Source organism: Corapipo altera, unplaced genomic scaffold (assembly GCF_003945725.1).
Source record: "Corapipo altera isolate COAL_440 unplaced genomic scaffold, ASM394572v1 52, whole genome shotgun sequence".
Classification (NCBI taxonomy): Eukaryota; Metazoa; Chordata; class Aves; order Passeriformes; family Pipridae; genus Corapipo; species Corapipo altera.
Genome location: NW_020884930.1, coordinates 1,022,752 through 1,036,822, shown reverse-complemented (window position 1 = coordinate 1,036,822; position 14,071 = coordinate 1,022,752). Strand labels below are relative to the sequence as shown.

Here is a 14,071-nt window from a genome sequence, read left to right as displayed (position 1 = left end):
TCACCATCATCATCATGACTTATAACGCTTATAAAAATTAAGAAAAATCAAAAAACCAGATGGACCTAAAGACATCATTTTATAAAAGAATAGTATTTTTTTACAATATGTCACATTTAAAAATAATTTTTAGAATGATGAATACTTTAATATAGAGAACATATAACTGTTTAAGTGGCTATGACACTAGTAAGACAATAGCTGTAATATGCAAATCAGTGTAGTGATCTATAATTCAGCTAAAAATGTGATTTTTTCTATTTTATAAATTTGACTATTTCTGTTACTGAAGTATCACAATTTTTTTTTATTCTAAAAGAAACTATCAGTTATTTTTTCATGGGCTTTGACAGGTGATATAGATGATATTTGGAAGGGTTTCTGACTGAAAGATCAGTGAAAATAAATTAATAAATCGGCTACATTTTAATACAAGATTTAAAATACCACATGTATTTTAGCATAACTTTTGCTTAGTTAATAAAGGCAAAACATACTTCTTAGTACTTTTTTGAGAAAGAAAATTTCCATGACTGCTGGCTTGATTGACTAAAACTAACTTATTCTAAGCTTAGGTATAGTAAACAGCTATAATTTTGAAACAGGATGTTTACACTCAACATAATCTCATAAATTACAATGTATGATAATTAGTAATTGATTATATCAATATCTGTGAAAATATACAGATTTCTACTTACCCAACGGACAGGAAAGGCTCCTTTGATTCAAGTCTGTCAAGTAAATAACAAGTTTTAAATATATATTTTTTGTACTTCAGAAAAATTATACAATAAACTAAAACAGCCACTCTCAGTATCAAGCTTACTTGATGATACAATTTAGCAGCAATAGAAGGGCCTGATCTGTTATACTAGGAGTTTAACTCAGAAAACATCCCATTAACTTAATGAATTTTGGCTTAGAAAATAAATATTTACAAAGCAGCGCATTTAGGCCCTTTAAATTTCACAGATTCAAACGACTTGTGTAGATATTTACGTGGAATGGCTAGAATGAACAAGAAATACTTTGTCCTTTTTATTGCATTTTTCATGTAAAATGTTAGTTTGGAGGTTTTTAACTTTAAACACCTTTTTTTTATTTTTTTTTTTTTTTTTTTTGCTTACCAGCATTCTATGCTCATATGACATGGTCACTTCACAATTATGAGAATTTCTGACACATTGGCCTGAATCAGCACTGTGTGGAGCTGGATGTCACTGGTTTGGTAGATCCAAAGTCATGTCCAGTTCTAAAAGCAGTTGACAAAAGTGTTCCCCAACTCCCTGCTGTTGCTGTTGCTGTGAGGAGATGTACCACATGCACACTGGCAGGAGCTTCTTCTATTACTACTTTCCACCCAACCAAGATAGATGGAAGAGTCCTCATCTATGTTATCAGACAGTATTTCTGCTGTATTACCTACAACTGGCTGCCCTTAATTTTTTATTTTGTTCTCGCTGTGCCAAATTTGGGACCATAAGTATGTGATTTTAGGATCCTTCATAAACATATTTAAAGCATATTTAAAGTTCAGTAATTTTGAGTGGTTACATGACATGCAAAAGTGTTCTGTTGTGTTAATTTCCACTGAGCATACTGTGTAAGGAAGAAGAGCAAATAATCCCCCTCGGGTCATTAATGTCTCTTTTTAACCTTTAAGAAAACTATAGTATATCTAGAACAGAACATTTAATTTATGAATCTGAAACAAATTCACAAAATATCAGAAATAGAATTGTAAATAGGACTAATTGTAGGGAAAGGTACTATAAATAATAAATGTTTTAAGAAAGAAAACTTTCCTGAAAATATGTAGAAAAACCAAGCACATTGGCAATTATTATTCAGCAAAGGTCTTGTCCAAAAAACTCACAAACCAATAGACCAGCTTAGTTATTGCCATTATCTAAAAGCCAAGATATATTGAAAACACAGTAACTTCGCTGTTGTCCTAATGACTATAGTTCACCTTTCTTTTTCTTTCTGAGGTTGAGATCCACATGGAACTAGTAGAATAGAAGAGGGAAACACTGATGGCTCTGCATATACCTAGAAGTACAGTAGAAACCCAAAGCTCCATATCCTCGTGGTCAGGGGGATGCTTATCCAGGGCAGTCCCAAGAAAATGTTGAGCTTGGCATTCTCTGTGTTTAGGCAGTGCTGCCAGGGAGCAATAAAGTGGCAGGGCCCTTCCAGTGGGGGTTTCAACCTTCTGCTGCAGGCTCTGTGCACAATGTTATTGTTTTGTTTTCTGGTTTTGTGCTTAATGAAATGAACCAGAGGTGGGAAGCACTCAGTGTTCAGCTGGAGATATTAACTATAAGCAAGATGAGCAAAGAACGAAAGCCACAGAACATACTTATATACTTCATAATACAAAAATTTTATAATGAAGAGTGACCTGGCACTATCCTGATAGAGGACATTCTGGAAAATTTTACTGGTAAACAAAAAGTCTGTGATAGAATGCCCTGTGGGCAAAATACTGCAATTAAAAATCTATTTGAAATCCATTCTCAAGATGGAATTCAATTTGATTTAATGAGTGCTGCCCTAGGCTTGACCTCACTCTAGTATATTTGACTAAATGGTTTTAGATAATTTACTGCATTACTTTTAATTAGTTCAAGTGTTCCTCATAGTAAAGAAATACAATTATCTGTTGGCCTTTTATTTGGTAATGCAGTATATGGTAAATTAATATCAAGGTTTTAAAACTGCAACACATTATAAAATAACATCCCATATCATCTTTACTGGTGACATTTATCAATACATATAATAGGTCTTTTACAGATTCACAGAATATGCTGAATTGGAAGGGACCCACAAGGATCTTCAAGTCCAACCCTTAGCTCTGCACAGGACCATTCCCATGAGTCACAGCATGAGCCTGAGAGTAACAACCTAACGTGCACTGAATTCTCCAGAGTTCTGAGGAATTCTTGCATAATTAAATAATATATTGCATAAATAGTAATCCTTATACATTTTGAGAATGGATCTCATACACCTCCAGGAAAAATCTAAAACCAGAAACTGTCTTTTTTGCAAAAATGTGTTGAGTGTGCAAGAAATACTAGGTTCGACAGTAAACAAAGGGAATCATGTTTTAATTGTACAGGAATGGGAGTGAAGCAGAAGAGATTGAGATTTTTTCTTTCTTTCCTGGAATAGTTTTCCTATCAGAAAATTTCAGTTTGTCAGTATGTCAAGGCAATATATCAGTTTGGATAGGAGGGAGGAAGGCTAGTCGGTAGCATGACTGGGACATGGCAAACCGAGTTTGTGTTTCTGTTTGATTCTGAGCTAAGATTTTCTGAAAGGTCTGACTTTCTTATCTGCATATAATAGATAAGTTTTGCAGGAGGAAAAAGAATGTTTACACTATGTGAATTCCTCAATTAAAATCAATCATTGTAAACTGAACAGGCATAGGTAATCAATTTATACCCATTGATATGTTACAGTACTGTCACACTCTGTGACAGTTTAAAACAAGGACTCTAGAAATTTCCCACTTAGTATTATAGCCCTTGCAACCTGTCTTGGAGAGATACTTTACAAGGTCTGATTAACCCAACTGTGCATTTTGTTATTTTCTTTGTTGCTAAGTTTGGTTATATCAATGCCAATTATCAAAAATCCCATCTTTGACTGAACATCCAGATAGACAAATTTTTCAAGGTTTGCAGACAAACATACAAGGAAACGTACCTAGACTAAGGGCATGTGAATTCCTCTTTGACTTGTAAACAAATCATTTAGGGACAAGAAGGTCCAAAAGTAAACTCTGTTGTCTTTGAATTATTGTCCTATTAAGATTACAGGCAAGATGTTTCTTCATATCTAAGGCCTGACACAGGATACATAAATCCATATAATTTATTTTTAAAGAATCCTCACCTCTCCTTCCCAAAACTATTTACAGGACAAAGTGGATAACATTTCTAACAATATCAATGCTGTACACAAGCAAATAAATTTTAGCCAAGCATTCTCCAAGGTAATTCACTATGCATCAATATATTCCTATTGATTCGTGATCATTCATGACTTTCATGATCCCCTTGTGTTGGTCACATAATTTCATCTCTAAGGACTTAGCAAGAAAAACATGTGGAATTTAGGACGTTGGTTAGGATTCTTATTCTAACTTGTTGATATAACAAAACTGTCTGCCCTGAATCAGGGAAAGTAATGACCGGGAACCAAATTTTTTTTTTTGGTGAGTCACCATTTTGAGCAAAAATCTTCATATCAGAATTTCCAAGGAAGATTACCCAAGTTGTTGTTGACATCACACATTTTCTGTTTGACTATAAAACAAGTGAATAGTGAGAGTAGTTTTCAAGGGGATTGGAAGCATTTTTATTTAAGACATATAGGAAAGTCAGGCTACCTAAAAAATATTTTGGACTTCAGTAAAGTGTAAATATGTATTTTGACTGACTTATGTGGCAGACTTATCTACCTGACAGTTATGTCTGTCTTTTTGTGCTGTACAGCTTTAGGATCAAAGCTTTACAGGAGTCACATATTTAGCAGAAATACGTGTAGTCAAAGAATATTCAGACTGTTTACCAAGGAATGAAATTTTTAAATTACAAGAACAACTCAAGGGACTTTTTGAAGGAATATGAAGCAGTTTGCAATTCAGAGCAATCAAACAAGGTTGCATTTTGAGTTCATGGTTTGAAGCGATCAGAAAACATTTTTCTTCAGAAACTTTTAAGTAGCATTACTCACATATCGTCATGTAATTTCTTTCTTTTTAAAGCATGTGCATAATAACGTTTGCTAACTCCAAATATTTTATACAATGCAAGCAAGTCTAATAAAATGATGCCTTTAATTTACAGAAGAAATATTATTTCATGTAACTTCCACTATCTATTTATTCTGAAATCACAATTGCTAGTGTACACTAGGTTATCCTTCCTTCCTGGTTTCTGTGACTTAAATAGTTTCAATTCAAGATAATTTTTCTGGACACCGTCAGTAACCATCGTTTGATAGAATAAGAAAAGAAGCTCATTTTGTCTTCTGAAGCTTCCATAAATATCTTTATAGATGTTGGCAAGTTTTATTAAGAAACATCATCATATTCTGGAATAAATAAATAGTAAACCAACTGTACAGAAGATCTAATCTGTTAGAAGTGTCTCAGAAGTAGAAGGAATGGAAGAATAATTTACAGGTTTATGTCAACTTTTACAATTGTTCCTAATAAATTTAATAACTTCCACTCCCAGCTGGTGGTTTACGTTGATGACTCTGACTAGAAAAACAACTTTTCATGACTATCATGTAATATAAAATCCTGTGTATATTTTTTTGCAGTTCCTTGGAAGCTAAGTACTTCTCTTGTTTATTGAAACATAAAAAATCTAGCACAAAATAAAATGCATCACTCAAACCATGGATGGAAACAAAGTATCATAAACTCAAAATATCAGTTCTCAGTGCAAACTTACTCCTTTGACATGATAACTGACTTAGTAGAGAAAAGATGAGGCAGATAATAGGTAAGAATTAATAAGATTTTTAAAGATTTTTATATTGCCTTATATTGGAGTCTCATAGTCAAACTGGGAAAATATGATATAACCCCAACTTGGCCATGCACAAAGAATTTCACCAATGGGAAAGAGGGACACGTTAAGTAATATGAACACTCAGCACTGTATTTAGTTTTGGTTTGCAGAAATTATTTCAACAACAGCAACAAAAAAAAAGAGACTGTGTGTAAAATAGGTCACAAAAAGATATCCTTAACCAGATCAGTGAACAGAGCTAAAATCTGAAATTTGTTTGATAAACTGGAGAAATGGTCTGAAGTCAGTGTAATGAAATTTAAAAGAGAAAAGTAGAGTGAGAATTTGAGAACAAGAACTATTTTATACATCTATGGAATGAAGGATAACTGGCTGGATATTGCAAAGAAAAGTTTTAAGAGAGGAAGATCTGAGTAACAGGATGCTAGTTATGGGGACATATTAAAACATGTTCCCTCAGAACTGATCAAGAAGGGTCCTTAAATCAGCACATGCTTCAGCTCTTCTACTGTCAGATCATAGTTAATCAAAATTCACAACTGGAATATGTAAGTTCACTAAAACGAAATTGTACTGATTACTGAAGAATTTATTCAGTAAGGAAGCTACTACACTAGTAAACACTCTGGGGATAAACAGTGGTTTACTCAAAAAAGATTATCCCTTTGGCTATTAGACTCTCTATATGCAGATCTATACATAATCCTTAATAGATGTATAATATATATTTATTCCCTTATGAAAGTATCACAACACATTAAGCATTTTGACTGACAAAAAATTACACAGTTTTTTCTCATATTCTACGATTTCTTTCAAGGTTAATTATTTAACACTGAGAATAACTTAGAACACTTTTTGAAGCATCAGGTTTTCCCCAGGTCCATGAGGAAAAAGTTGAAGAACTTAACTTTCCAAGATATCTGTAGGTTATGTGGGTCTTACACAACCTAATTTCTGGTGATAGAGAAAACTCATGGTTGATCCCCATGAGATAGCATGGTTTGAGCATTTTCTGTCTAGAAGTGCTTCTGCTTACCCTTGGGTTTGGTTTGCACTTATGCACTTACTCTGCATTTAATATGCTGAAAAATGGAACTGCCTTTACTCTTTTAAGTGTTTTGAAGTGAAAGGAATAGGAATATTTGGCTCAGCATACATATATCACATGATTTTTAAGCGTTTCAAGTGTCTGAACAACACAAACATATGTGCAAAAATACTGTTATTGAATTTAATTTAACTTTATTTTTTAAAAAACTTGCAAAAAGCAATGACTACTGATGAAATGCATTTTATTTATCCAGTCCCACTTAGCACCTAAACCCATGATTTGGTAGTGTCACAGCATTCTGTGCAGGAAAAGGTTTTGAGGAAACACTTAGCACAGGATGCTGTCAGCAATACCTGATGTCAAGCTACCTAACCTAGCATGCTGGAACTGTGCTCTGAAAAGCTGATGCAATATTATGGGGGTTTTCAAAGTGAGCCCCAGGTAAAACAAGGTTTGTCCCTTTTAATTTCTTCTGCCTTAGTCTATAATATGCTTTTTTTTACAAATGCGCATAGCGTATAACCAAATTTAACTAATTTCCTAGCAAAATCTATATCTTACATAATTTGTAAACTTGAACATCTTGACATAATCACAAGTTTCAGAGGCTTCTAGGATTTATTAGCCTATGTGTTGTCAAGAGAGAGAATCTTTTAGCCATCAGTTAGCAAAATGCAAGTAATAATCTGTTCAGAATTATCTCTAAAGTTTGGCAGTTCAAAAATTGAATAAAAGGTAGCTTTCACTGCAGGGAGGAAGTGCTTTAGAGACTGCCTCTTCCCTATACTGATTTTCATAACAGCAAGAGGCTAGGATGAGACATAAATCAACATATGCAAAAGTTAGTTTGATAGACCAGTACAAATGTCCTTTGTCATATTGGATACTGAAAGCACTACCATTATAACACATGGGATGGAAGGGTTTCTGAATTGGGGTAGGAAATGGTGACATGGAGAAGAATAGTAAAGGAAGTCATTTCCAGTAATACTCATTAATGGGTGGCCTAAATTTTAGGTAGCAAGAAGAGAGAAAACCATAAAAATTCTAAGTCTTTTAAAGGCGGCATATTGATATATTATTTCAGAGAGGTAGAACTAAAAAATAGTAACACATCCATCTAATAAAGCTTCAGTAGCTCATTATGCTTTCTACCTGACTTTACTGTATTTTTCTTTATGAATAATAATTGCAAAGATAATATAAAGAGTGGCATGGATTCTCATAGCTGACATAAATCCTGGTAGTATGTCCAAGGAAAACTAAGTTGTGACTTGGAGAGATTCATTCAGACTCTACATATGAACACCTTCTTGGATAGTTATGGATTGCGGTTTCTTCCCATGCCACCCAAGAGAAGTCTCATGTTGCCAAAGTGATAAGCTAAACTGTATTTAACCCATACACCACATGTATGTGATGTTTCCAGCCATGAAGAAATTCATGCTCAGATTAAAAATGAGATTCTTGTGAGAATCAAGAATAGGAATTCATTTTCCTTCAGGAAAGAACACCTAACTCTGATCCCCTTCCCAAACTGAAAACATGCTCAATTTGGTACCTTTGTTCAAGCAAGTAAAGGAAACAAACCCTGGAGAATGAAAGTAACAAAAAATAGTGTAGCACTTAGTGTGCTTTAGAGTTCTTTTCCTCACAGCTTTAATCATTCTTTGCATGAAGCTGATATCACCTGACCCTCTTCTGCTCTAAATCAGAGTAAGAACATTCAGGTCAATATGTACTGATCTAAAAACATTTAGAATGAGTTCATCAGGGTGGGTTAAACAAAACAGTGTTGACTGATCTAATGCACACAATCAATACTACTTCACTGCGTGGCTATTTGCAGTCACAAATAGATGAAGGTTAATGCAGGCATTGCCTTTGAGGATCCCAAGGGTAGAGGCTTAATATCCTCTTTCCCTCAATGACACTACACTTAAAAGCAGTTACAGGAGGGGCATTTCTCTGACAATGTAAGATTCATGTTTGTCATGCTGTTTCCTAGAATAATCTCATTCATGCAAGACTGAAAAATGCCACACAAGTTTTTATGCCAGTAGATATTAGAAATTTCTCATTTCTTAGGACTCATAATAAATTACATATGTTTCAGATAGTATGCTCCAAGACTAACAGGATTCACCAAGAAATAAACTTGCAGAGTAATTTAATTGTTAATAATTCACTGCATATTAATATATTGCTATTATCCCTCTGTGTTGCAAACAACCTTCTATGCTATTTGTAATATTACTTAATAATTCATTTTCTTTTAAATTAAATATACTTTAAATTACTTCTTCTGATATTATTCATGAGAGTTTAAAATGTATAACAAGTTACAGTCTTTCATTTATCCAGCCTTACTTATTTATTCACAGACTACTAAATCTATAACCCAGCATCATATTTCTATTGCTCTTTGTAAGCCACCTAAACAGCGCCCTTGCAGTACTGAATTACCGCCTTCTGTATGATTGGAGGTGTTACATTATGTGAGAAACAATGCCTAATTGCAAATACACTAAGTAGTTCTCTGAAGCACAGCTTTCTCCTGCATCTCTGATTGCTGCAATCATTAAGGGTTTACTAAATTCCCCCAAATGAAGAATTCCACTGTTCATCTGTCATGTCAGGACAGGCTTTTCTCTATCGTGTGTTGTAAACCCTGTGTCCTTATTTTTAAGAGTTAATAAGACAGTTTCCAAAGAGCAGTGCCTGCTCTTGATGCCTGTTTCACTAAAACTCAAATGTAGAAAATATACCATGATGTCTGTTTCTGAAGGCTGTTAATATGTTGAAGGTACTATCCTTTCTCTTTTTAGCCTAACTGAAATACAGCAGAATATCTACAGAAGACATCACCTTCATACAAATGACAACATCCTGCACCCCAATTCTCTTTCTTAAATAAAATTCAAGAAGCCATACAGTAATAAAATTTCACATGTAATAAGCGATAGGAACAGGGCTTAGGCTGTCAAGATTTAAAGTGAATGCACGACTAAAAGTACAATTTCTGTTTGCCTGCAGGGAAACCCATCAATTCTCTGTATCTGTCAGGAATTTACTTTTTGATTTATATGCCAAAGTTTTTTTCATTTGTATTAGTAGCATAAAGTCTTGTAAAAGAAAGGAATCATAGTAATTTCAATGTGATCAGAAGGTTGTGAATATGTTTTCTGTTCCCCTGTGGTACAAACAGTGATTAAAAACCATGAAAAAATAAGATAGATTTACAGCCAGCTACTTCAGCTATAGTATATTGCCTCAGGTTTCATAGCAGATGAAAAAAGTAAGAAAGAAAATTAAACACCAGGAAAAAAAGAAGAAGCAATAATAAGAGAACAGACTATTCTGCAAATTTGCTAATCTCTGATCTTGAGTGTGATTATGGAGTCTTGGATTTTGTGGAAGAAAACATCAGTTATATGATACTATATATCACCTTCTGCAAAAGGAAAAGTACTGAGCTAGGAAAAGGGATGCAGCTCTTATGCAGATGTGTGTAAGCTGGTATCACTGGCTTCCTCCTAACAAACTAAAAAAAAAGCCCTGAGTAAATGCTATGTAAGTCTAAGGAGTAATTTGTGGGGAGTTTGTAACAAAGATGCGGGTCCAAGTCAAGACCATAGTTTAAAAACTCTCATGAAGGTGAATAAAAACAAACAAACATAAGAAATATGTAAGGTTTAGCATATAGTGACAATCTGACAAGGAAAACCTGCCCTAGTCACTAGAGATACCTTCTAAAAGGGAATTAGCAGTATTTTTAAAATAATGAAGGGCAAGATTTAAAAAAAAAAAAGCTGCACATTCATGCTCTGGATCATGTGAGAGGTTCTGCCAGCCCCTCTAAGTACATGGATTTTTTCAACATCTATGTGACCAAATTGATTGCAATTACATCAACATAATTCAGAAATGCAGATCTGCATGTGCTGCCTTCCTTCACGAGATATTTTTTTCCTATTCCTGAGATATTAGTTATTTGACATGAGGCTTTTTCCTTGAAAGAAAATAAGTAAGCAAACAAAAAATAAAGTGATTCAGAGCAAACTGTATCACTGGATCTGCTGTAGCTTTGCATTTGTACCTTTTAAGATTTTTAATAAAATTGAGAATGCTACTTAAGTTCTCAACACAGGAAAATTTTCACTGTTTTTTGTGAAGTTTAAGTGAGAATTTCAGACTAAATTATTACTAGTATGTACAGTAATGACTGCTTCAAATGTGGTAACTAGGAACATTTTTTGATGAAATTAATGTAAATGATATCCTACCAGAGCTAAAATTATCTCAGTTTAAACATGCCTAGGAATGTGGGGTTTTTTTAATGGAAGTTAAATCTTTTGTCAGGCGAAGAGGTGCAGAGCAACGCTCATCTTAGATTCATTTCATTGCACTGAAATGAAATAGCTTTTTTTCATGAAAAAATTTAATCAAAAGCATCAAGAAGATACATTTCTGTAAAAAAAGGAAGCGCTTTGATTAAAAAGAAATATCACACTATGTGTGATCTCAATATGATATAGCAATTGAAAGATTATGTTCCATAGGCATAAATAATTTTTTTTCATTCAGTATGTAGAATAAAGTAGGAGTCATAATCACAATTTAATGCAAAAGTAAAGCATCAGAAAATACTTGATCAGATTTATTTTCTCTTTTCCGGACTGTGTCTTTAGGCTTTTGTAGGTGGGTGATAGTAACGGACACACAAATTCATTAAGAAAATGAAAGAATAAAGAAAAATGTTGTTGGAAATTTAGGACAATATTCAACCAAGAAAGATCCTTATGCCTGCAGTTATTTTTGTTATATGCCAGTAGGTTTAAGGATATTCATAAAACACTGTCAATGGCACACTACCACAGCAATTATGCAAAATACTGGAGTATTCAAATAGAATAGTAATGCTTGTTTGACATAGAACTTTTTGAGATTATGTTAATGCTTTCAATGCGAAGACTGATCTCAAGAAGACTCCTACAACAGAAGATGCAATCAAGTTGACCATCACTGTCCTTTTCATCCTTTCTCCTGAAATGAAGGATGCCCAGAAGTGCTCAGAAAAACAACTCAAAATAAAGGATGGCTCTGCAGACTGAGAGGCAAACCAAACCATACCAAACTCTATAAACAATATCTTGCAATAAAGGTAACAAGCAGAGATCAAGGAATGAAGGACTGTAAACAATTCTTTCAGCCTCTGTGGTAAGATAAAACCACAAAACCAAAGGAAATGCAAGATGTGCAACATAATTCAATCAGTTTTGTGATGGAGATTATAAAAATAAAATGTACTGAGGAAACTGATAAAATATTTGCGCCAAAGAAAAATAAACTATTGATATAAAAAATAATCATGCCATGTAAATAAAAGAACATCTCTTTCCAGAATACTAATATTAGACAATTAAATAAAATAATGTCTTCCAGAGGCCATGAAACATGAAATTGTAAAGTAAAAGCTGCTTAATATAGCTGATTAGTAGCATGTTAAATCGAGTGTACTAATACACATTTCAATTGAATTACATGGAGAAGTTATTGGTAATGGGAAATGACTGTGCTATCTAATACCGCTCAAGGAGTGTTGAACTGTTTGCCTGAAATTTCAGAGACCAGCTTGGAAGAAACTTGTCCTCATGGGAAGTCTTCACAGGGTCACCATATGCTATAGCTGAACAGTGTTGTGGGAACTCCAGTCAGCCAAGGCAACATGGTGAGAGGTGTTTTCACTCAGTTTTTCCTGGTTTTGTTAATCTATTCGCTAAATCCATCCTGCTAATTGACTCTCCAGGATGTGCCTCAGCAGCATGGATCCCAGGCTAGGTAGCTTTTTGCCCAGCCAGCAGTAGGAATACTGGGAGGGGTGGGGCTTAAGTAACTCCTTATTGAGCCTTCAAGATGTGGCACTGGGTTATGGCCAGTTCTGCTTACTGTGGCCTAAGGAAACTTGCAGTTTGGCAGGGGTGAAAATAATCCACATGAGGAGGGTTAGTCTTAGCTAAATCAGTCTTGGAAATATTTATAGGTTAACTGCAACATTAAACTCTATAGAGGAAAGACAGTGACTAGATACCCTGGCAGTGCCCAATAACTTACCTTTTCAGTTTTCTTTCAAATCCTGGTCCCTTGCTTTCCTATATTATACAAATATCAGTTCACTCCTGTGGGTTTTTCTTTGGTAAACTAACTAGTTTTCCCAGAAAGCAGACATGTAAGTGATTTGGGGCAGTTTGCTCCCGGTCGTACCAGTACCACTACACTATTTTTGCTTCCCCATGCAGTCTTCAGCACCACTTCATGCAGCAGGGTCTGCAGAAGCTGTGCTCATTTTCATGCCACTAAAAATCACACCATTCTGCTAGCCTGTAGCACAGTGCTTTTGTTATTTCCAAAGACTCAAAAATAGATGCCCCCATCATCCTTCTCAAATCCTCTCAGCCTTGTTACTGCTAGAGGGGTGCCAGAGAAGACTTTTAGACAACTCCCCCATACGGACAGCCATACAGAAAGGACATGCCACATGTCCTGAGGGAAGGCATGCCACAGGCAGTGTGTGCATGGGGGCTCTGCTCCACCTGTCCTGGGGCTTGGAGCAACTGGGAATGCAGCCATTAGCAACCTTCAGAATTAGGAACCATAACAGCCTTATCCTGTTTTACCAACCATAGCAAAGGCCTCCAAAACAGAGCAAAAGCTTTCAGGCATGTGTTTAACACCTCATATAACATGATGGCGGACTGAAACGAACAATAAATAGTTAAAACACTCTTTTATGAAGTAGAGAAACAGGATACCATTCCATCAGAGTATTTGCACTTGATTCTACTTTGGTATGTTGGAGCATAAACACAGAGGAAAAAAAATCAACCAGTAAACGGGCTTTCATATGCTGACACAGAGTTGCTTTAACGAAACACTTATCAAAACACCACTAAATTAAAAAGACAAACTGTGATCTTTTATTTTGCCACAATATTGCTCCCAAAGAGTGCTTTAACACATTTGTGTCAGCACCTCTAATCTTCACCTTGTGTTTCAAAGATATGAAGATTAGCCAGTAAAATTAACTTCTGCTGGAGGCTAGACCCATATAACAAGATGCAAAACAATTTTAAGATGCAGATTTTTCAGGCATTTGATTTTCTGCAGAATTGCTGTGCTAAAAAAGAAAATTCAGAATGATTTTGAACCTTTTGGGATTAGGTTCACCCCTCACATACTGAACAGCAACACAAAGTAGGAGGAATGCTGCTGGAGCTCACAGCTGTGTGAGATTTTAACTGATTCCGGAGCACCACCCTAATCACATCTTTAACTGTTCAGTGAGTACACTTAAAATTAATAATGTGTTTAGCTGCTTTCTGAAGCAAAACTTAAATCTTTCTGTTCTCAAAATATTTTTAAGAACTAATCCAAAAATTACATGGATCATAAA

At 34.7% G+C, this 14,071-nt stretch overlaps 1 protein-coding gene across 3 annotated transcripts in view; it reads right to left on the bottom strand.

The window, feature by feature from the left end:
• RALYL (RALY RNA binding protein like) overlaps positions 1–14,071 on the bottom strand; it is a 375,282-nt gene that overhangs the window by 57,384 nt on the left and 303,827 nt on the right. For all 3 annotated transcript variants that reach the window (XM_027659107.1, XM_027659108.1, XM_027659110.1), the window contains one exon: positions 702–734. In XM_027659107.1, coding sequence (XP_027514908.1) covers positions 702–734 — 33 coding nt within the window. The remainder of the gene's footprint in view (positions 1–701; positions 735–14,071) is intronic.